Source organism: Eublepharis macularius, chromosome 9 (genome assembly GCF_028583425.1).
Source record: "Eublepharis macularius isolate TG4126 chromosome 9, MPM_Emac_v1.0, whole genome shotgun sequence".
NCBI classification, from domain to species: Eukaryota; Metazoa; Chordata; class Lepidosauria; order Squamata; family Eublepharidae; genus Eublepharis; species Eublepharis macularius.
In genome coordinates this window covers 31,580,754-31,605,846 of record NC_072798.1, presented here as the reverse complement: position 1 = coordinate 31,605,846, position 25,093 = coordinate 31,580,754, and the positions used below count along the sequence as shown (strand labels likewise).

The following is a 25,093-nucleotide window of genomic DNA, read 5'->3' as shown; positions in this document are numbered from 1 at the left end:
TTTTACATCTTTCAAGGCACAGTCAAGTGGAAACTGTTTGGAATCCAAGAGCTGTTCAGAATTTTGCACAAGAAAAAACTACTGAAAAACTGAACAGCCCTGAGTTGGCAAGGTGAAGATCTAAAATGATAAAACTGGTGTTTACAAACTGGAAATGTGCGTTAATGTTTCCGCCATACCTGGTAAGGACTGCTCTCGGTCCTCGAGCTCTGGCATGCATCTTATCCAATACCATGTGCTTCAGCTTCTGATAATACACTGGCCCAAAATAGATATAGGCTTCTAAGGGCTCCCTAAAAAGAAAGAAAGTTAAAAGTTTCAGAAGGACAGAAGGACAGCCATGCTCGTCTGTTGTAATAATAACATAACATCATAATAACATTCGATTTATATACCGCCCTTCAGGACAACTTAACGCCCACTCAGAGTGGTTTATAAAAGTGTATAACCAGCTAACACAGATGTAAGATATAAGAAAAAAACACAATAAATCAACAGATGGAACAAGTTAGCAGACCAAAATATGTTGGGGTGGTGGGGGAGAACAGGGTTATGGTGGGAATGGTGGAAAGTAGAAAGGTAGGATTAAGACACATTTAAAAATGCAGACGTGTTGGGCCATATGGCCTTGTCCTGTTCCTAGACTGCCTGTATTTCTTTGAACTCCATGTCTTTCAAGACAGCCTGATCAACACAGCAGGAAGTTAACGGAACAGCCAACTATGCCAGACTGACTCCACAATCGGCAAAAGCTGTGCACAAGAAGTCCCAATGGACAAGCACCTGCCTTCAATACCATATATTAGTATTCAATTTAAGGCTGCTAATTCAAGACCACGTAAGAACATCTGCCCAAACCCATTAGAATATTTAAAAAACAAAACGAAAACCCCTTTTCTGTATGCCTAGCCAGTTTTTTTAATTTGTCTGATGCTTTAGGGGAAGGTGTCTCTTAAGCAATTGTTTTAAGTGCAATGCACTCATGTACTGACACGGTATTATTAGGTATTAAATTTAAAACAAAGAGGTGCATTAATAAAGAACAAGGAAGTGCACCTCTTACCCCACTCTCTTGCAGGAGGTTCTTACCCAGTGATGCCAGATGTTACATAGTCCTTTCCTAAGTAGTTATAGCCGTGGCGAATGAGATCTTCACACACATCCTTAACTTTACTGCCTCCAAACGCTGTTCCGTAGTGAAATCTGCCATCTAAGACACCAGCTTTTCCGGCCAGAAGCTCAATTAGCTTTCCTACCTGTAAAACAGAAAACAGAAGAAAAATCAAAGGATGTTATACGTATCTCAGTTTGAAATCTCTAAAGTTTCAGTCTTAAAGTGGCTACTTCCCGCTACATACGTTTAAGGTGCAAATGAGATGTAACTGGTGAAAAAAATAATGTTGAGGATACACAAAAACCATGGAGGTTTAGGCTGGGATGCAAAGAACTGGTTAATTCATGCAATGAGCCCAGGCGATTCGGGTCTGCCTGTGCTGAACAGCAGCCCCTAATTCAGCATGACAAGCCATCTCCCCGCTGCAAAACACTCCCAAGCTGTATGACAACTCAGGGAACTTTCAAAAGCAGTTTGTGATATGGCTTTGGGAAGCTTCTGCTTTTAGAGCAAAAAAAAAAACCCCAACATAATCCCACTGAACAGCTAGACCCTTTGGCAATCACTTAAAACAGCTCATTGGGTCCTAGAAAGAAATCTGAAGTTACCCTGGTAATCTATCATCATAGCTGCTATGTAGGCCAAGGTGCTCTGTGCCCTATCCTTTCTTCTTCCATGAATCTGTGCTGCCCGTCCAAAAGGGGGAATGGACTAAGGTGCCCAAACAACTCTATTTCTCTTGACTCTTCATGGCAGGTCTGGAACTAGGGAAACATTCCCTCTCTCTAAAACAAAGTTATAACTTAGAATTTTTGTCCCTGCCTCTGGAAGTGGATGGAATGAGCAACCTGATCCAGGATATCCTCCCTCAGTAAGAGAGAACATCAGACAAACAGATCCCTACTGGCAAAGCCTGGGAACAAGCAGCAATTTGATGTTGGATAATTCACTGCTTTGTAAACACAGGGTTCGCTTCTCATTCAGCAGCAGGTAGAAAAGTAAACAGATATGAAGGCGATGCAGATCAATCTCTACCAAATTTGACAACCTCTAAAGGAGGTACTAATTCATTGTCACCAGCTTTCCCTTCTACAATGGCCATTAGGAAGATGTACCTACCAGACAACTCAAGAGGGTTGGACCAAAGAATGACATAAAATATGTATGGGGTATATTACTAGCCCAACTTCGGTCAGGAAAGAAAAACACGACCTTTTACAACACCAACTTGACTAGCCCATTCTACCCTATGAAGAATAATGCATAAATATGAAAGAAAACTTATCTCTATATAAGAAGCGGAAAAGAGATCCCATTTTGAACATGCATTAATCAGAGATGTTCTCATAAATGTGTAATGTTACTGACGGTCATACGTGATGGGAAGCCATGGGGATTCATGATGATATCGGGACAGATTCCTGTATCACAGAACGGCATGTCTTCTTGAGGCACAATCAATCCACAAACCCCTGGAACGCAAGAGTATGTTTCAAACAAGAACAAAAGAAAGCAATGCATATTGCAGTGCCAGTGTCAACTATTATACACTCTTATATTGTCTCCCCTCTCATGGAGCACTTCTGGGCAATAGTTAAGTTCTATATTAGCCTATACAACATAGTTCTCTAAGAACAGAACTAACGGACCAAATTATGATGGGAGAAGTATGAATAGATCTCTTGCGAGGCTTAACATCAGTCAAAGCGGAGAGGCATTTCTGGACTAGGGTTACAGCACTGGGGAAGGAAGCTTTAACCCTTTCTTCCATGACATGTTCCCAACGGAAATCCCCCTCTCTCCTGAGGCTATTTTGCCTCACAAGAGAAGATAAATACACCATACAATTACTGCATGTTTCCCCTCACCCCCAACAGGGCAGATAGTTCCTTTGTGGGAAGGAGATTTTCACAGGAGAAATAGTACAGGGGAAAGCACGAACTCACTTCCCCCAGTGACATGGCCTCAATCTGAACAAGTATCAGGAAAGTCAGCAGCAGCAGTATATTTTACTACCTTACTATAAACATATATGGGAGTGCACCATTTAACTATGTAACAGATTAGACAGTGTATTATTGTATAAAATTAAACACATACCCACACAGCGATCCTGAAAAACTGATTTAAGATTAAAGACTTTGGCTTGTGGCACCATACCACTCTGACTAGTCTGTGCAGGATTCTGTTAGGGTACCCATCCAAAATCATGTTTCATTTCTAAGAAATCCAACGCAATACAGAAGTCTGACTAAAGCTAAGGCTGGCTCTAGGCAGTCTAAAAAAATTAGTTTTAACATTCCCCGCCACTACTTAGTCAATTCAGCTTAGGTCATATGAGCCCAACTGCCCTTAAAAAATCAAATATTTCTGGAAGAGGATACATACAATCCAGCAATCCCAGAAGTTTGCAGTAGTGTCTGTTCTTACCTCACGTCTGTGAAAACCAATTATTTTCCACTGCCTAATTATAACTGGGCTAAAATGAATTAGGGGACACAATGAAACATCTTAATACACTTTTCAATCCCCCAAGAAGACTCTGAATTTCAGATTAAATTGTGAAATGTCTTTTATATCCTTTTGGTGAACTGCAGACAACAGTTTTACAGTACTGAGCCAAAGAAATGTTTCATGTACTCTCAACAGGGGTTTGTTTAACCAACTAGTTGTGGGGGGAGGGGAAGAATAGTGATACTGATGCCTCAACAATTGTTTCAGTATCTAGTTAAAAACAAAACGGAACAGGGACTAGAGATACTGGGTTGCAGTTAACAGAATGAAAAGGGATATGAATGGAAAGGTACAGCAAAAGAAGCAGCAGTTTCGAGAACAGTTCATTTATTAAAAGTAGTGACTTCATTGTTATTCTCACAGACAAAACACATACAAACACCAGCAAGCCTTGGTGATAATACACACACGCACGCACGTACCCCCTTTCAGTAATTTTCTCACATATGAACAAGACGCAACAGACCTACCACATTATTTACTGTGAGGCTGACCAAATTTACATTCTCTGTCCCACCTCCACCCCCACATTAAGAAAATGTATCAGTACGAAAGGGCACCTGTAAGCCAAAAATTAAATCTTCGTGAAACTTAAAATTACTTTAGGCGCTGAAACCCTTTTATACGCCAAGACAGTTCCCATAGCAGACAGCCACTGTGTTGTTTGTTTTGTGTGAAAGTGAATGATAAAAGATCCATGAAATCGACACAGAAAGGCAGAACAGCAGAAAGAGCCGAGGGCTCTCCATCATAGCGGCTTCTACCCTCTGCTGACTTGTATAACAATGGGATCGAGACGTCCAACTGCAGATCTAACACAGCTGTGCATTTCATTAGATGAAGAGCACTAGTGACACAAGTAAATAATTAACTTATTCTGGTCCGCTGACTGTGCTTATGAGACCAGTCATAGCTGACAGATTTTAATACAAGTTAAACACAAAGACAGCATAATGAGATTAGATGTTAAAACAAAATATTTAGACAGAATCTGGAGAACAGGAAAAAATATTCATCACCAGGCAAATTTTTAAAAATCCCTTTGTAAAATTTGTTAACATTCTTAATTGCATCGGGGGAAAAACTTTGGAAAACCTTAACAGTTGTGTTAAAAACAGCACTCTAAGTAGCAGTATTCTTGGAAGAATTTATGAAATGCAGATGTGGTTCTAAGAGTTTTTTCTCCTCTAAAATGATAAATAGTTATGCTAAGTTATATTCAGTTTACATATGAACCCTCTAATAATGAATTTAGGTTGTGTTTTTTTATTAGCTTATACATTACCTTAAATTTATCACAAAGAATTGATGTTTTTAAAATAAACTCTCAATGTCTGGAAAGAAAATGGAAACCATTGACAAATCACATACAACATTTGCAGATCTGTACTTTAAGACTCATTCTATGAGTAAACATAACACATATTTAGATAAGAAATACGTGTATCTGTCTCCTCAATTGTTAAGGGGCAAAACATGCCTATAGATTATTGCATCCAAAAGCACAAAACTTTAATTCCCATTAAATTTAATTAAACATTCATTTAATTAGACAAAGCTCACCAGAGTACAAAACATGTATTAAAATTTGATGTTGCTATGGAGTAGATAACACATTAGTTCATATTTAAACTACAAAAATTTCAGTGACATTTCATAGAGCAGAAGGTAATGGAACTTAAGGAGGATCAAGAGCTGAAAATGCAAGCAGAATATTAAAAATTGCGGCCAGGCAGACTTTCCTTGGGTAGTTCAATGGAAGTGAGTCCACAGCAAAAAATATTGTGCCATGCCCCATTCTGGGGCTTTTCCACATAGGCACACGTCTTGTTGAAGCAACCACATGTATCTGTGAGCAGCACACAAATGATGTAACTATAAAGTTGGAGTCCTTTCACATGAGAATGGCGCTTTCCCCTATGGCGAGGAGTGTAGCCATAGGAAAGCAGTACTCTGAAGCACAATCTCTCTGGCATGGTTTTAAGAGGTAAGTGGGCTCAACACAGAGAGAAGAGGACAGTTACTGCAGAACCCAAGAAGAGTATCTCTTATGCAAGTCATATTGGAACCAGTGGTGAGAAGTGAGGAAGGGCAAGGATATTTCTACTCTTTGTCCAGGGAGACACAAAAAGTTTCGCTCCCCATGAATTATGTTCATTAGCAGGCCCCAATGGTCCTTTTTATCAAAAAAATCTTTATATATATGTAGAAAAAGAGATTACTGGAGCAGTGAAGTAGGAAGCTGAATTTGGTGGATACAGGGCTGTACAAGTTACTGTTTACATAGAAATCTCCTCGTGAAGTTCAACCTCTACCCCAAACTTGCGCATCCACAAAATTGCACAAGAATATTGATCACCCTAACTTTCACTTCATGCTTCTTTCTTCATGTGAGGGATTCAGTTATTCAACATTGCTGCAGACAGAATCATTTGGAGCTACAGAGTATTGTTGCTCTTTAGAATGTCAGAATTATTTAGACTAAAATTAAAATTGACAAGAAAAAGGCAACCCTGCATACTCAAGAGATGTATAACTTATCTCAACAGATATTTTATGCAGTATTACTAAGTTAATACCACCATTTCTTTCAGCATTTTTCATTGATGCCTCAAGTACATTCAAAGGTACACAAGTTATTTGGAGTTGATGCTCTAACACCAGGGCTTTTTTTCTAGGAAAAGAGGTGGTGGAACTCAGTGGGTTGCCCTCAGCGGCGCGGAGGGCAATCTCAACTCCCCTCTGTCTGGAGATCAGGGGGTGGGGCCACCAGCCATGTGACCATTTTCAAGAGGTTCCGGAACTCCGTTCCCCCACGTTCCCCCTGAAAAAAAGCCCTGTCTAACACTCAGGTATCATTATAGACCCCAGATACCGTATCTGTATATTTTTACAGTATTGATGCGTTGTACAGAACAATCTGGTTATGAACCTGTCTTGTTTTACAATAAACCTTGTACACAAGTTTCTGCACAAGTTTCTATACAAGTTTTTTTAAAAAATGTGTCACACTTAGCTGATGATTTTGTTCCATTCCAAATGCTATAGTAGAGGAGGGCTGGGGAAAGCGGGAACTCCATAATAACAGTAAGATAAATGGTAAAATATCAGCGAAATATCAAAAAAAGTTTTTATACATGCTACACAGGATAAAATGCTTACGTACATGGTTCTTCAGTTTATTTTATTAGTCATAAAAGTAGTACTGTTGTGCATTTATATGTTTAGACCTGGACCTGAATGGGCATATGGGTCCTTTAAATCACTTTAGTCTCATGGGAGCTGTATTTCTACAAATGGCTACTGAGTAGCTGGGATAATATTTAAATGACCCAGCCATGTGATCCAAGGAACTGGCATTCCACCACTTGCAGCAAAAACAGCTTGCATGTATGTAGCGAGGAGAATGTTTAAAGAGCCTGTTAATGGGATTGGGGATGTAATTAGAAGGCTCCAATTTTCAGGTCTGGGACCTTAAGAAGTATTCTGATGCTGGTAAATTAGATGCTCCTTAGAAGGTCTGCATATTTTCTTGAGCAAAAGTCAAGGGTATTTGTTATGTATGACTTCAGGTGTTGCTTTTCTAACTCTTGGAAGCAGTATTACTCAGCCATCAGAAGAGTATTGCTGTAGGCGGAAACATTATCACATTCCTAAGATACTTTTAATACTGACAAAACTCTTTAAGATAAAATAAAGTGATGCTACTATGCTTACATGCCAAACAAGATCAATGGCATGCCGGTACAAGCTAGGCCACAGTTAAGCAGCCAGAAGCAACAGCAGTTTGGTTACCGTGGTTAGAAAGAAGACCTACCATTATAAGACTCAGTCAACACATTTACCACAAGATTTATCTTGAGGTTTAGGACTGCCTTACCCAGCAATTTTATTTTCTTCCATCATTATGAACCTACGTGCTTGTATATTCTCTATTCTATACTGCTTTGGCTGCAATCTCAGACTGCATAAAAATGCTTTCAAAAGCGTATTTAAAAGTTCATCTATTAACCAGTATTAGGTCTTCTCAGTGACTTAATAATACCACACTAGCATTAAGAGATATGCATAACCTTTTTTACCCCCCCCCCTGCAAATATCAGAACACAATTTGGGGTCTCTAATTTATAGCTGAATATTTTTTCAAAGTACTGCAAATGTTAAAGGATGAGCAGGTTGCAGATAAATTTCCCAAACAAATAAGTACGACATGATAATCTAGTTAGCTGTTCTTATTCTTTAAACAGAACTTGCAAAACAGCACTAATTCATTCTAGTTTTGCTCCACTGCTGAATCATTTCGGGACCTGTCATAACACTTGCTACGTATGTCCTATCTTACATAAAAATGAACAGAATTAAAATTAACAGATAAATAATACATAAGTAAACTTGATTAGCTTTCTTATTAAAACCATTCTAAATGAGAGGAGGCGCTAGAAGACAATACAGCTTGTACACTGGTTTCCCATGAGCTACTGAATGGTCTGATGTGATAAATTTGCATAGTCTGAAACACACAAAGAGCTGATTAACTGAAACCCTTACAATAGCTGCTTCCAGGAGCATTGTAAAACAATAACCATAGGAACTTTGCAAAATACACATTGCTGAATGAATCAATGGCTTCAGGAAAAAAATGTGTTTAGGATATATACTGTTGGGAAACAGAATTGGAAGATTTTTATTCTGTGCCATAAAAAGTTAAAAGCACCATAATTTGGGAGGGGAGTGAGGGGGAAAGATTTACTGAAAAGGGTCAGAAGGTTACCTGTTTGCTATTTGAGTTAAAATACTTAACTCTTAGCATAGCAAGTTAAGCAGAATTTAGTTAAAAAACAATTTAGGACATCGGCAGTCTTACGACATTATGACTTAGATTTGCTAGAAACAGGATGAAATAAACTATAAGGGACAAGAACTTTTTGTATTCATTTTAATTTAATGTAAGTTGTTAAAACGTGTTCCAGTGTTAGAATCCTAGGAACAGAGTGAACTAGAGATTCAAACAAGTATAATGAAATAGAACACATTTGCATTTTCATATAAATTTTTGTGCAGAATTATGGCATGGTTATAAGCATTAGTGTTTATATTCAGAAGTGTGGTGGGTGGCCAGTATATATAGGAATTTTTCTTCAGTTGCGTGTTCTCCAATGAACTCCCTTTTGAAGGAAGTACACTTGGACAGTTTATTACAGGTTTTTAAGAAGGGGATGAAGACTGCTTCAATTATACTGTTATGGTCTAGATCACCACTTATAGTTTTAACTGGCTTAAGTCGGAATGGCTAATTAACATTTGCTGTTTTCTGTTTGATTGCTGTATTTAATGTCATTGTTGTTTTATTGTGATTTCATTGGATTATTTTATATAAACTGCTTTTGGGAATTTGCTGAAAAGCAGGAAAGTATAAAATGAAATAATAGATATCTCATCGGATCCTCAAACACATTCAAATGCGGTAAGTGAAAAAATACTTTGGATGTTATTTCATTATTCCAGACAGCTGACAGTGAAGGTTTCTGATAGTAGAAGAGGTTGCTTCTGCTGATGGAAAGCTCCACTGTCAGCTAAGCATGACAACCTTAAATATTTTAAAAATATTTACCCACAATACTCTGTCCCCAATATCAGTTTGTGAGATCGGGGTTTTATCAAGCATCTGCTGAACTCTGCTGAACTCTGGACAAGCCCTCTATAAAAGGCAACGGATACGACAAATCAATTATCTGTTTTGCAACTGCTCTGCCCCAACACTAAAGACTACAGAACTTTGTTTCACTAAAGATAACGTTTATGAATTCAAAGTCATTTCCTTGTCTTTTGAGCCTCTGTTGTGTAGATACTTCAAGAAAGGTTTAAGCCTTTATCTTGGATCTTTAGCTATTAAAACAGCTTCTGTTTGCCATTTCAATCCCCCTTCCTTAAATACAGTTCTTCCACTTCAGGCATACTGTTCAGCTCTACTGCTTAGTTCTGTGATCTGCAGGACCTTTGTTGGAGGTGTTAATCCTTTTTCACATGACAGACTGAGAAACCTTTCAGAGAAGTGATATATTGCTTTTTCACATCAAAGGAATCCAACTTTTCCCTTTCAATGGGACATGTACAGAAGTAAGAGGAAATCTGGAAATATAATGATCTACTATATAAGGAAGCTGGAACTTCTTTAGGTCTGTGCTTTCCTAGCCTCTCCTTGAATCTAACAATGGATTTCATGTGGCAAATGAAAAAAAAATGATAATGATCTCCTTATGATTCTAAGAACTTTGCTCAAAATGAATTGCTCTAGATGAGTACCAATATTCTCTCAAACGAGTCCTTACTAGGGATACTACTGCATTTCTCATTCTTGCTCGTTCACTTCAAAAATCCTTGTTTTGATTTTGCTTCATCCTTGTGGAAACCAAAGCAGTGAGTCTTATTTTCATATCATTTTCTATTTCTTTGTGTCAAACCTTCATTACTATGATATATACATTTTCCAGCACTACCTGCACATCAATACATTAGCATAACATATTTATAAATGACACGATATGTATAAAGTGGGTAAAATAAATCAATGGATCATTAGTACCAGCAATGATAATGAGCACAGTAAACAGTTCACAATGACGACATACAGAAACAAAAATATTTCAATAATCTCTGTCTTTTCCCAAAACTGCAAAATACACAGGGATAAAAATGAGAAATAGGGGCAAAAATAAACTTTACTGATATAGTACAATTTCTAAAACTACTCAGCCTGTTCTTAGTCCCTTCTCTAACCACAAATTCCAGCAGAGATGGATTTTTCAAAGTTCTGAGGTAGGATGCTTTGAAAAGATGACACAGAAGAACATTTTTACAACTTTCTGTTCTCAGCAAATACTTTTCCATGCTGGCTTGTTGGCAAAGGAACTTGCATGGTGTAGAACAAGGGCCCCCAAACCTTATGAGTCTGCAGTCACTTTTGGAATTCTGACGCAAGGTGGTGGGCGTAGCTACAAAATGCCTGCCACAAAAGGTGGAGCCAACCACAAAATGTCAGGGAATGAGGTTATGCATATAATAGTAACTTTCCTGCCTATAATATCTGAAGCTAAGTGAACTATCAGGCTCATGAAAACTGTGTGTGGCCTAGAATATATGTATTAATACGCATGTAATAACAATAATAATGATGATGATGATATTCGATTTATATACCGCCAATTCGGGACAACTTAATGGCTACTCAGAGTGGTTCGTGAAGTGTGTTATTATTATCCCCACGACGATCATACTGTTGGGGGGGGGGGAGAGCTCCAAGAAGCTCTGACTGACCCAAAGTCATCCAGTTGGCTTCAAGTGGAGGAGTGGGGAATCAGACCAGGTTCTCCATATTAGAGTCCTGCCGCTTAACCCACTACATCAACCTGGGATGATTTGTAGTAGTGCAGAAACTCAGGAGAGCTTGTCCATCATTAGTGATGTTCTCATTGAAATAACCTAGTAAGCTTCTAATGAACCTCAGGATTCCCTGGAATACAGTTTGAAGAACAATATAGGATAAGGACTCATTCAAATGGAATCATATTAATCCATAAAGAGCAAATACAATGGGTAGGATCCAGAATGGGGGCAATTTGGCTGATTCCGCCCCCCCCCCCAGGGTTGCCAACTTCTAGATGAACAGTAGAATCTGACCGGCACCTTAGAGATCAACAAGATTTTCAAGTTATACGCTTTTAAGAGATATCTGAAGAAGGGAGCACTGACTCTTGAAAGTTCATACCCTGTTGGTCTCTAATGTGCCACTGGACTCAAATCCTGCTTTTCTTCTGAAGACCAACACAGCTACTTAACTGAAACAACCTCCAGATGATGGCTGGAGTTCTCCTGCAATTACAACTGATCTCCGGGGAACAGAGATCAGTTCACCTGTAGAAAATGGTTACTTTCAAAAGTTTGGATGGTGGACTGTTTGGCATTATACCCTGCTGAAGTCCCTCCCCTCCCCAAACCCTGCCCTCTCTAGGCTCCATGCCCCAAATCTCCCTGTTTGGTGCTGATAACCCCATTCTTGCTCTCACTGAAGACTACCAAATTTCTCCTCATGTTTTTTCTGGGGGGCCCTATCTCCCAAGAGCAACTTAGTTTAGTGGATGGAGGGGAGGTAAAGAAGTCCTGTTCCAGGACTGTGTATACTACAGACATACAGCACATTTTCAGAGATATATTATTACCTTTATTGTTTAACGTTGACTAACTTAGCTACAATTCATAAGCTTGTGCGAGATAATGTACTAATGAAGTTCAATGTTTTTCACGTTTTACAGTGTAACTCAACATCCGGATACGGTGTTAGTATTAGTGCGACTCTGTGAGACCACTCCAGCCCAAATAACATATGTTCTCTTGTTTGGTAATACAGGTGCTTAGAGATGGTAATTGGATGGATGAGGACCAATAAACTAAAGCTCAATCCAGACAAGAGGGAGGTGCTGCTGTTCAGGGACAAAGCTGCTCAAGGACTGAGGAGTCAGCCTGTACTGCAAGAGGGTATATCCTCTCTAAAGGAAACAGGATTGTAGCTTTGGGGTAACTGCTGGATCCTGGTCTCAAAATGTAGGGAGTTCTTTATGGCACACAGTGCCTTTTATCGCCTTCTGCTGATACACCGGATATGGCCATTCCGTGAAAACGCCTGACCCTTCCCCACGGCTTCCAAATTTCTGGAAACATTACATATCTCCAAGGGATACAGTGATGTCTCCTGCTTTTAAAGTTTTGAAGAAGAATGGTTGGACTGGCATCTGTAAGGAATGTATCTGGTACATGGACTGGGAAATCCAGTTAGATGACTACATGTCTTTCTACACAAGACATCGTACATGGGGATGCTCAAGTGTAGAGAGACACATTAGCCAGGAAGCATAGTTTAAAAAGACAGAGCTGACGGAGATGGCTCCTCAGAGGGTTTGGTAATTTCATCTTCTCCTCCCTGAAGGCTCAGTCAATTTCACCTCTCTACTCCAGGGTAGTTTAAAAAAGACAGAGCAGGCAAAGATTGCTCCTCAGAGGGCTTGCTAATTTCATGTTCACCTCCCCAGAGGCGCTGTCGATTTCACCTCCCCTTAGGGGAGGTGAACATGAAATTAACAAACTCTCTGAGGAGCAGTCTCTGTCTGCTCTGTCTTTTAAAATTATGCTTCCCGGCTAACGTTGTATCTCCCTACACTTGAGTGTCCCTGTGTAAGATGTCTTGTGTAGAGAGACTCTGCCAATTCCATGGTTTTATGATTCATAAATCAGGGAGTCACAATGGACACATGATCAGTTAAGCATACTATTCTAACTGCAAATAAAAACATCAAATGGATTTTGACAGTAGTGGCTCAAGAAGGGATGTTATCCAAGGTCTCTGCCCCCACCTCTGTTCGCCTCTGCCAGCTGCTTCTGTCCAGAGCAGCTAAAACTTCTTCCCTTCTCATTCCCTAGGTGATCTCAAACAGTGTGGCAATATGTGCCCAATGGGGCTCCCCCAAATTCTCACCGAACATCTTTGTCTAGATTCTCTTCCACTGTGTTTGCCTATCATCTTATTCTGCACCTAAAGAGAGAAGCAACTGAGTACCTTGACACTACATCATTACAGAATGCACTTATTTTACACATTTGAGATACACGTAATTCACCTTATCTGTCCATTAAGATCAATGCCTGACCACAGAAAGCAAGAAATGCTGCAGGCATGCTATATTCCACAATTAATTAATTAATTAAATGAATGAATGAATGAATGAATAAGTGTCACATGCAGTAACATGAGAAGCAGTCTTTGATATAGCACCCAACATACTGAAGTGTTCATAGAGGCAATTTTAACTGATCAGGCTATAAGTTATGGACATATTTAATTTTGAAGTTATTTTGGCTCTAGTGTGTTACTGTCAAAATATGGAATGAAAGAGAAGAAATTTGCCCTTTCTTTCTAACAATGAATGGTATCTTTGTTTATTAAACTTTAAATTGTTTCAAAAAGGCAACTATTTTGAGCTTTTGGAAATATGCAAACACATGAGGTTGATTCCAGGTAATTGTGCCAAGCTCCCTGCCTCCTCTGTTGCTGCTTAGCCCTCCCTCACTTTTCCTAACACCTCCAGCCCACTCCCTAGCTTCTCCATGGCAGTAGCTCTCTCTGGTGGCACCTTTCCTGTTACTTCCCACCCCCAGTTTTCCGCCTTTATTATTCTTCCCTCCCCTCACACCCACCCACTGTTGCCTCTCTTTTCCCTACTTCTGGTTGCTTCCTGGCCAGGCTGCACTGCACTGACTTTTTGTTTCTCTGCCTGCTGACCTCATCCCTGTGAGTTGCAACAAGGGGGCCGAGCAGGCCCTGACATGCTGACAGTGTCCTGCACTCCCTGTGGGACAGGGGTTTTCTCTTCAGGGCAGGCTGGTAGGAGTGCTCTGAAGCCATCCAGGTCTCACAGGGTCTCTCTGATGATCACCTCCTTTGCACGCCTCTCCCTGCAAGCTACCAGCCTGGTCGCATCTCTGAGGCTTCTCCATGGATGGCAATAACGGAGGAGGTAAGTCATGCACCCTGTTTTTTGGTTTTTTTTTTAAAAACACTCAATGTATTTTTGGGAATCCCTCAAGTTTCCAGAAACATTTGTTCTCAAGCGCCCCCGGTGTGCTGATCTAAGTATTTTGCACATCGGGGGCGCTTGGGAATTAGATATTCAACTGCAATCAATTGCTCAATTAACGTGCTAAAAGCTCTAGCTAAAATTTTACAGTTCATCAGACAATAATGATAACAAAACATAATCCTCAACTGAATGAAACTATTACTGTGACCAAGAAGAGTCAAATTCAGTGCTAGCTGTGCCAATGGTATAGCCTAGGCTAGTCTCTCTGTAGTGACCAAAGTAGATGAAGGTATCACAGGGCTTTGGGCAGAAGAAACCAAACGTTTTGAAACAGTGCTTCCAATCCTCTTTATATCCGCCCTGTCAGTAAATTCAGGGTCTTTAGCAGAGTTCTGTGTTCTTTCCCACAAATACAACCTCCATGACTTATAAGGTGAGCATTGCAGTAAAACTATGATCAAACTAAAGGAGGTCTACCAACAGCCATCTTATGAAATAAATACAAGCACATTTACATAAATAAAAAACATATTGCAATGAAGACTCTGTCTGTTCTAAGTAGCCTGAATGAAAAGAGCCATTTCTTTTAAATGACTTAAATGTTTTGAAAATGAGAATTTACTGAAGGACCGTCAGTCTGCTCCAGTCTTCTGCCCGTCCTACTTGCTTCCACTCCCCAGCAGTTTAAAAACACAGGGCAGTGCTATGGTAACTATACATGCAAATCTATGTTTCTCTCTTCAAAATAAAAGGCTATCACAGGGCAGCACTGAGTAGAACCACAAACGAAATTTGATGAGCGTATGAATAAACAGCAGCACTCAATGGAACATTTCTGGGCCAATGTGTACACACTGACTTTTTTTTATAGACAGCATGCTTATTGAGAAGTAGGAAACTGGCGGATTTCATTCTTTAAATTTAATAAAAATTAAATCAAACTGACTATTAAAATACCTCACTTTCTATTTCAGGCTTAAATTGATTGTCTGATTTCTTCTAACAAGTGGCAAGAAATTTACATGTGTCTCAGTTTAATATAAATGAGGTTCTTACACAATGTCTAAGATGTATGAACACAAGGTTTATTTTGACTGTTGTTATCTCAAATCTTTGTTAGATTTCCTGATTTACTTAAGATTGGTAATTGCTCAATATTAGGTCTCCACAGCATCAGCGAAAGGGGCTGTTGGGTACAACTACAATGTAGAATTTGTTCTTCTAGCATGCGGGCGACTAGACTGCCAGTTATTTAAAATTTTGAAAAATATTTTTGATATTATGTACCATGCATCTCATTTTTTCCCTCCAAAGAGCCTTCACACACATTTTATATGGAGAATTCTACTATACAATATTTCATCTAACCTTATTCTAAGAACATCCAAAGAAATATTTGAATTTTTTATATTTGTTTCTAGTTTATATTATAAGCCGCCTTAGATTCCTGTAAGGTGGAAAGGTGGGTAATAAAGGTTTTAAATAAATAAAATAAAAATAATCCTTACCTTTTTGCCCGTGGCGACTGCTAAATTTGTCTCCGATTTCAGGGCGTCTAGTTTGCCTTAGCAATATTTTGATCAAGAACGCATCTTCAGCATTTGAAGATATCATGACTTTCTCAATGTATGAATCAGTTGCACCCTTATAACTAATGAGCAGGAGACAAAAATACGTTTCAGTTCCCCCCAAAAATACAGAAAAATCTAACCAGGGCAGGTCTTCTGTGAGCATTAACAATGCATTGAAAGATAGGGATATTGTCCCACGAGGCTTGTGTTCAGGAGGCTGACAGTGCAATGCTAAGAGTTACACACTTTTAAGGCCATTGAGTTCAATGGGCTTAGAGGGGTTTAACTCTGATTAGGTCTGCATTGCAATTTATTTCTTACGAAAATTATTATACTAAAGACACTAACAAAAACTACAGGGATTAAACCATTGGAACAAAAATGGCAGACCTTGTTAAAAAACAATCCCAAACACAAAGATACCTGATTAAGAATTGTTAGAAAGGTAACAGCATCATCAAGGAACTTGAACATTGTATGTTGTTTTTAAAGTTAATAAAAAGTAAAAAAAAAAAAAAAGGAACTTGAACATAGCAAATCATCTTAAAATGATCCAAGAGGCACTGGCTGCACCAACCAAAGACCCATTGGTCACAATCGGAAGAGCATCTTTAACTAGTCACCACTCCTATGTTGCTCATTTCTATTCCTTTTCCAGAATGAAGCATCTCCTATCCCCCTTGCCTTCTCCCCTGTAGGTTTTTAAAGATAACATACGTGACTGGCACATCCTTATACTGCGGCTGCTGTGGTAGGCTGCTGCCTTCCAGTGGGGTCTGTGTCACAGTTGGCATTGATTTATTCACAAGCACCTGCTTGTTTTCTACCTTTTCACCTGAGAAGAGATGAGACCAGAAATGGATGATGATGGAAAGAGAGAAAGGGGTGATATTTAAGCCCATTTATAAAGGTATTATGAGACGTTCTAGAGTAAGACTTCAAACAGTAAAAAGACAGACTATGAGCAAGAATACATTCTACAGCATACCTCTCTTAAGTGGATTGCTTTAATAAGTCATTAATAATTAAGCCCGTTAAGTATGGCCTACAACAGAATCTTCACATATGGGAATTGAGCTTCAAATGATTACATAATGTCCTTAAGAACTTTTTGTGCAATGCAAACAATTAAGTATGATGGCTTGTTTCATCCATCGAACTCTCTCCTCTATGCAATTAAATGTGTACTATCATTACAGTAAAGTGGTGCAGGATGGGAACAGCTACGCTCCTCTTGGCAAGTCCTGACTATGCACTTTGTAGACTGTGAAATTCTTTGACGTGCTGCTTTATTTACTGAGATTGCACATCCATATGAAATGTGGTCTTTGTAACTGCTTTGAGGAAGGGGCATCCGGAAACAGGAACCTCTTGCTGGCGAACCCGTCAGCGGTTACACAATTCATTCTTGAAATATCATTGTTACAAATTGATGTTTTGTGGGGTAACCTTGTACCTCTATGTACATTGCAAGTCTTGAAGTATATTGTATCACTATTAGACCCTTGGAGGGTGTATTTTGATTTATTCATGCCTGTTGTTGAGATTGTATTTAATTGTTTTGGCTTGTGTGCAATACAAAGAATTTTGCTTACTCTGGAAGCAAGTCTTGTACTGGGAGGGTTAAGTGCTCTTCCATTCTCTGACTGTGAGGGCGCTTTTCACTCAACAGTACTTGGAGCATGATTAGCCAACTGCTTCTAATAGAGTAACGTGAAGAGGTGTAATAAAGTTTGGTTTTTCATTTTCTGTATATTGGAATTGAGTCTTGTTTTATTTAAGTTTAGTTAGTTGGTCACGGTGTGATATTTGGCAGGTTAGCTTTACCGTGTCTCTCTCGACTGTTTGGTGCATTGTTCTAAGCCTACTGGTACAAAATTCACTGCAGTGTTTTTAAAAGAGACACAAACATTTCTCACCTGGAGAGCAAATCCCGTCAGCATCTAAAATTTCATGGCGCCAAATTGGCTTGTGTGTAGCTGCATCCAGCATTGGCCCCATCACCTTGTCAAATGTCTGATTTGTATAACGCTTCAGAGTACACTTAGCATTTTTGTACACAAGACACCTTCCAAAACCTCAGAAAAGTAAAAGATGTTAAATTGGAATTATTAGTAGGATTATCCAAGCACAGCCAAACAGCTGTATAAAAAATTACAATTACAATACAAGCAATTTTTACTTTTAGACTGTTTGATCATTAATTTCCCCTTAATAATTTTCAGAGTTCTGTAGCACCCTAAACTCCAAGGCTGCAATCCGACATAAACTTACATGCACCAATTTTTCTATAGCAGGAGGTTTTGAGAGCCATAAAACAAGATTAATATGTCTACAGTTTAAAAAAATGTTTAACTTCAGGGAGGTCATGCATTTCCCATAGATTAAAATCTCAGCTCACAGAGAACATTTGTAGAAATATAAAAGGCATTGAACAGTAATGGCAGAAACACTTTCTTACATTAACTTTTACCTTTCTGAGGATGCTGTTAAAATCCCTAGGATAAAACAGGCACATCTTAACAAGATTAAGACATTACTAAAATGTGTCTATTTCATTGGTTAATTTTAACCAGAGACCAGTAACCAAACAATTTAAGTAGAATTTATCTAACTAGGGCTCTGACTACTCTTTGATTTTAAGAAAGCAGAGTTAAAAGTTGATACTTCAGGGTTTTTTCAAAAGCCATAACTGTCTGAAGATTTTGGTGAAGGACACACATACTCCTAAAGACAGGGAGGAGGGGGTTCAGAACAATGCCTTTAATAAACTTTAGATTTTAAACTGAAAGATAGCTTTAAGTTGTACGAAGTATATCTCCATCCTTCATTGAGTTACACCAAGTCATTCTGGACAGTCTTTGATTTCCCCCTAATGCTTCTAGTCTACCAGAAGGAAAACATTCTGCTTTAAATCATGTCTTCCATTGTTTTAGAAAAAAAGAATAAATTAAGTGTGCAGACATTAATGCCAAAGATACATGTCTAGGAATACTAGTATTGCTGCCTGGCAACTAACTGGAGGGATATTAAGGAAGGGGAAAGTATGCTGGACAGCATCAGTACAAGCTATGACGAAGGGGGAAAAACAGTTTGGGTCATACTGAAACTAAAACACAAGCAGACTGTAATATTACTAATTTCACACAGTAGCTGGCATTTTTAAAAACATAAAATTAAAAGTCTACCAACCACATAAGCGTGACTGAAATGAGTACTGGGATAATATTTGGATAACCACAGACTTTGCAAACTCTTTTGAAGAATGTGCAGCACTGCAATTGTATCTACAAAGCACTGATCTGCAAAGGATAACTTTTGAAAAACAAACTAACTACAAACTAATCAGTTTTATAATTATTTGTTTGTTTTGATCCCCTCCCTCAAATTATCAGATTCAAGGAACTGTACAACACATGCCCTCTTTCTACTGACACTATTAAGGGATCAAATGCCTATGAATTTCAGCATTATAGAAAAGCAATAAAACACAAGGTGTGATCCAATCAAACTCTGAAGCCCCAGCAATTCTAGAGAGTTAAGCATGTGCTCATATTTCTCCCACTGAAATCAATGGGATTTAAAAAAATTTGTTCCAGCCTCAACTGCGAACAGGGCTCTCCCTAAGAGACCTCTTTCACAGCAAATGAACATTTTATCATGTTTACTTTCACAAATTCTAACTTTTAAAAAAATTATTCTTCCCTGTTTAAGGTAATGCTGCTATTAATTTCTTCACTAATATCATTCATGGAAATTATAATACAATTCAAGAAATTTGGTCAACTTTCCCATTGATAAAACATGACCTGCTCCTTCCTACCTCTGTCTAAAGAAGCTTTATTTAAGACAAGAGCATCTTCAATATCATAACCACTGTAACTCATCACGGCAACAGTGGCGTTCTGTCCAGCAGGCAGTTTCTCAAATTCTATCAGCTCTATGGTTTTTGTCTTAACCATCGGTCTTTGTGGATATGCCAACAGATACATAAGAGTATCTATTCTGTTCCTTTGATTGTATCCAATGGTACCTGCAAATTTAAAATATAACACATCATCAACCAGATGGCTTCTTTGATGCTTGATATTACAGCTATTTGCCAGTATAGCCAAGAGCTTGATTATTAAAAGCCATCAAAAGCAGCAATAATTTTGCTTTATGTTTTTGCATGACATTATTTCCAAATAAGAGGTACAAGAAGATAGGGTAACTCCTGTCTATCTTTGAAAATTACAACTGGTTGACCACTATGTTGTTTTGGCCTCACTAATCAAATGAAAACTCTCAAAGTCTAGGACTTCTTCCTTTAAAAAAAAACCCCACTCGTAAAATTAAACATGCTATGGTAAATTATTAGACAACATGGTCCATACCTTGAGTGAACTGAGTACTTATTCCAGATCTTGAAACATCACTCCACAAAAGGCTTTTATTAACTGTTATAACAACTACTCAGCAAAGCAAGCCAGTGGCAAGACATAATTACAGACCAAAGTAATTATATAGAACGGTTGGAACTAGCATAATATAGTGGTTAGAAGAATGGATAAGGGTCTGGAAGCCCTGGGTTCAGATCCTTGCTCTCCCATGAGACTGGCTGGGTGACCTTTGGCCAGGCCTAACCAACCTCACCAGATGGTTGTGAGAACGAAATAAGAGGAAGCGAGAACAGTGCGTGACACCCTGAGCTCATGGGAGGAAAGATGGCATTTTAAAAATGTACTCAAATAAATAATGGAAATAAATAATAGAAATGGTAGATCTCTTTTCTTAACATCAGATGTTAAAAATGCTATGCAGCCATTGACAATGGATACACATTTGGCAGCTTTTAGCACATATACCAAAGCAGGCTTCAAATCCAGCAAGCCAATGGGTTTTAATTCATTATATTTATATCCCATTATTCTGGACAGTTGTCTCCCAAAGTTGCTCACACTAAGTAAGAGATACAGGCCCTGCCCTCAGGTTTACAAACTAGATAGACTTGAGACACAAGGGAAGGAGACTAGCCTGACAATGTCAGAACAAAATAAGCTTTTAAACCTAGCTGGGGCCAAGATGGTCTTTCGATGCTAGTTTTCTTTCTCTGATGGATGCATTGAGGTACCATGCAGCCCGTAGTCGTCTGGCTAATAAGCCAGAGCGTCCTTCGCTTCACGCCTAGCAATCTTAGGGTTACCAGCTGTTAGAGAAAAATTTGATGGCTACGTGGGAAAATGAAACAAATTAGTATCTAGTAAACGATCCCCTATAATTTTCAGAATCCTTTCACCCTGCATAGCCCTGTCCCAAAATATCAAATAAAGCATGAATGGACTCGTAAATAAATAAACTCATGCTTTTGAGGTAGTAAAGGGAAGGACAGAATCCTTTAGGTTCTTCAGGATACTTAACTTTACAGGTTGCTGTATCAGTCCATTTTAATTTCTCTCAGTTCTGTGGCAAAGACCCAACACTCCTGCAAATCTAAGCACTTCCGTATGTACCCTAGGGCTTTCCTCAGCTCTGTTTCTAATACAGCGATGTAGATGGTATGAAAGGATTCTTCTGAAAGCATGGGTTCTGCGATCTTAAGGAAACCTCCAGTGCTGTGCTGAACGCACAGAAGTTATACAGGCAACATACAATGTTTTGGTGCCGATCTGTGATTTGAAGTTTAAAGCAATGTAACTGCCCAGCCCAAAGAATGCCTAAGGGCATATGATATTACATCTTTAAACCAAGCAAGCCATCGCTTTGTCAGTGCATAGATGAGGGGATCAACTGGCAGCCCCATTTAAACTGTACTCTGAACTTATTGTATCCTTCGCTGCCTTAAGTCCCGCAATGAGAGAGATACTGGGTTTTTTTTAATAACACACACACAACAGAACAAAGCAACAGAATCATAGAATCATAGGGTTGGAAGGTGCCTCTAGGGTCATCTAGTCCAACCCCTGCGTAATGCAGGAAATTCACAAATACTTCCCCCCTGCACGCACACACCCAGTGACCATTACTCCATGCCCAGAAGATAGCAAAACACCATCAGGATCCCTAGCCAAACTGGCCTGGGGAAAATTGCTACCTGACCCCAAAGTGACAATCGGCCTTACCCTGGGCATGTAAGAAGGGGCCACAAGAACTAAGCACTTAGTTCTCCCTCTCCCTCCCTCCCTCTTATGACTAGGTTAGATCTTTCTCTTCAAGAATCATAAAATATTCAAAAGAACATGGAAATTACTCAGTGAAGACCTTTCAGATATTTCAACAATCCCATTAGTCATTCCCCACCTCTGAAAAACTTTGGCATTTTAATTCACTGGATGCACCAGAAGGCACACCCATTCTCTCCCCCAACTTGCTAAGTTCAAAGCTGACATTACGAAGGCAGTGCAGGTATTCAAATGACTGGAATAGGCGATGTTAAGCAAAAGGCCCTTTTTTCCCAGTAGGGAGCTAAAATGCTATCTCAATAATCCCAAACTCTTGACAGCCCGGGGAAGTGACTAAATGGACATGAACATGGATCTCCCGCAGGACAATGCAAAGACAGTTAGTGACAGCAGGGGGCAGGCAAAGCAGACTACAGGGAGGGCTGAGCTTTTTTCTTTTTTAAAGACAAAGCTACAGTAGTTTTATTTGATGCAATGAATCATCATACAGACAGATTTAAAGAAACCAGATTATAAGACTTTCCCAACATTTAAGTATTCCTGACTCTGAGGTTCTCAATCAGTATCAAATCCATGAGGCTATGAGAGCTCTTGCCTACAAGTAGGATCCCAGAGGCTTTATTTGAAGAATAGTTCCATTTTAAAAAAACATCCACAAAAATGAGAAATTCCATGCATTTAAAGCAAAAGATGACAATGTGTAATATGTCAACTTCTAAAGTGCACTTCTGCTTCTCCTGCTCATCCTTCAGAATCAGGTGCTTTGGAGCAGCACGCAGAAACAAAGCTCTTTTTATTATTACTAAAGATATTCAGTGGCTTTTGTGTTTCCAGCGTCAGTAGTAACGTCAGAGGATTGTATCCAAGGAGCTAAATGTGCCAGACCCAGGGTCAAAGCAGCTGAATACACCAACCTCAGAAAACACAGACAATGAATTGCAAATGACACTGAAAACAAAATGAGAAAAAAAGACCTTCACACAGAAAACTACAAAAGAACTCCACACATACTGAATTGGCTTTCTGTACACACTGATCCTGCTTAACTGTGTGTGGTAACTAGCCAAACCTTCCGAGGCTAATAGTCCTAAAACAGAGTCTCCTGGGGAATGGATGGATGGACAGACAGACAGACAGAAAGAGAGACAGGCGTAAAGCAGGGGACAACTAAAATATCACAGGAACATAAGATTTAATTTTTTTTCATATATATTCTAGCATGCTAGAAAGCTAAAACGTTTCACCGCGTTTTTCTTTATTCTTTAAATGCAACAACGAACAGAGAAAAGTGTACTATTAGCATTTATGAAAGGATGCAGCCGCAAGGGCCCTTATCCAGGGGGGAAAGAGAGGTATAAAATGACTTCAAATAAATGGACACCCCCTTTCTAGTAATGATATCTGAAATTACACTAGCAATTTCTAGCAATGACACTGTCTTCTCCACCGTAAATTTTTTGAACTTAATTCCTTGAAAACCTTTTCCTGAGCACTGAAAATAAATTGGAAAGAGGAAGAGCCCCAGTCTCTGGGTGCAACTGAAACAACTCAGAAAAAATTGCTGATGAATTCTGGATTCTGCCTTATATTTAACATGGAAATAATTATTGTGTGGGGTGGAAGGAGAGGAAGAACTGACCTTATTACTTTTTTCATATCAAATTTAAGAGCCATCCAACAAAATGCAGTTTTGTAAATCACAAAAGTTGCTAGATTGGCTTCCTGAAAAGCAGGATGTATTTTTATTTTAAAGCAACCTGCTCAAATTGCACAAGCAATGGATCCAGAAGTTGACAGATATGGAGCACAAGTTCCAGGGGTGCAATCCTAGAGAAATGGGCATTTGCACACGTAGAACTCCCATACCCATGTTAAGGAGGGGGGGGGGAATCCCGGGACAAATTCCTTTCACAAAATGTCATAGTTTGTTCATATGGTGATTAACAAAGTGCGTGCATTACATGAGTTGAAACTTCAATGTTGTTGTAAATCTAGGACACTAATTTACCTGCAGTAATAATAAATATGTATTAATGAAGGTCTTGCCAAACAACAAAAAGAATGTATGAAGAGGAACAGGATTCTTAAATGACATTTGTATAATTAGTAACTGCTGCTATCAATCGCTCTCTTGAAACTGGACATTATGATGACAGCTCATGAGTAAGGGCCACTGAATTCAATTTGACTTTCTTCCTAATACATGCATTAGCCATAATACTATTTGCTACTCCATTAAGAGACCACTAATTTATCAGTTCCAGTATTTCAAGAAACGGATATAATGAGATTTCCTTACAAACAACTACAACAACAACAGACACACCAAGATCTTGTTGTTACAGAATAGGTAATTACTACTGGGGGGGAAAAGAGAACATATTAGCTATTCACAGGAAATCTCTTCCTCATTTTTTCTCAGCAGCATGATATGACATAAGTACTCGCTACTAGTTCTCTAAAGATGTTGAAAAGAAATCAAATACAATAACTGTCATACGAGAGAGGCTGGGTTTCGTATTTTCACATCTGATCATTTTTTCAAAGTTGAATATGCAATCCAAACTGAACTTTATATTTCAATATGAAAAAGTACTATAATTATTTGTAAGATATGGCTTAAACTTTCTCTAGTATCGCATAGCCTGCATGACATGACACCACCCAGATCTAAGGCACGTAACATCTTACCCATGGCTTGCTTCCCCATAGCACACTGGTAAGTGTTTCTTGGGGACTGGTTATGGTGAGGGTAGGGAATCAGGCCAGCACAGACACCAAGAAGTGTGAAAGGTTCAATCTCCAAATGTGTTGTTGCTCTTCAAAGAAAAAAAGAGTGTGACAAGTTCAATAGAATAGCTCCACGTAATTAGAGTTGTCAAAGCTCACAAAACTGCATATTTATATAACTAGAAGGATCAAACACTTATTTCATGGTTTTTGTTAATAAGGCAGGGTAATGGAAGTCATGCAGGTAGAGAAGAAGAGAGAACTCAAAAAAACATGCATTATAAAATCACACAGAAGGCTTATGAGGTAGGACCACCACCACATACAAAAACTTCCCTGCTTCCACAAAGCCTTCTCATTTATTTCAGTGAGTGG

At 38.9% G+C, this 25,093-nt stretch overlaps 1 protein-coding gene across 1 annotated transcript in view; it reads right to left on the bottom strand.

Moving 5' to 3' along the window:
* Positions 1 to 25,093, bottom strand: part of POLR3B (RNA polymerase III subunit B) — a 90,318-nt gene that overhangs the window by 25,496 nt on the left and 39,729 nt on the right. The window contains exons 19-26 of the mRNA XM_054989284.1: positions 24,680 to 24,807; positions 19,651 to 19,860; positions 17,747 to 17,905; positions 16,545 to 16,662; positions 15,765 to 15,907; positions 2,483 to 2,586; positions 1,090 to 1,256; positions 180 to 293 (exon numbers count right to left, since the gene is read on the bottom strand). Coding sequence (XP_054845259.1) covers positions 180 to 293; positions 1,090 to 1,256; positions 2,483 to 2,586; positions 15,765 to 15,907; positions 16,545 to 16,662; positions 17,747 to 17,905; positions 19,651 to 19,860; positions 24,680 to 24,807 — 1,143 coding nt within the window. The remainder of the gene's footprint in view (positions 1 to 179; positions 294 to 1,089; positions 1,257 to 2,482; positions 2,587 to 15,764; positions 15,908 to 16,544; positions 16,663 to 17,746; positions 17,906 to 19,650; positions 19,861 to 24,679; positions 24,808 to 25,093) is intronic.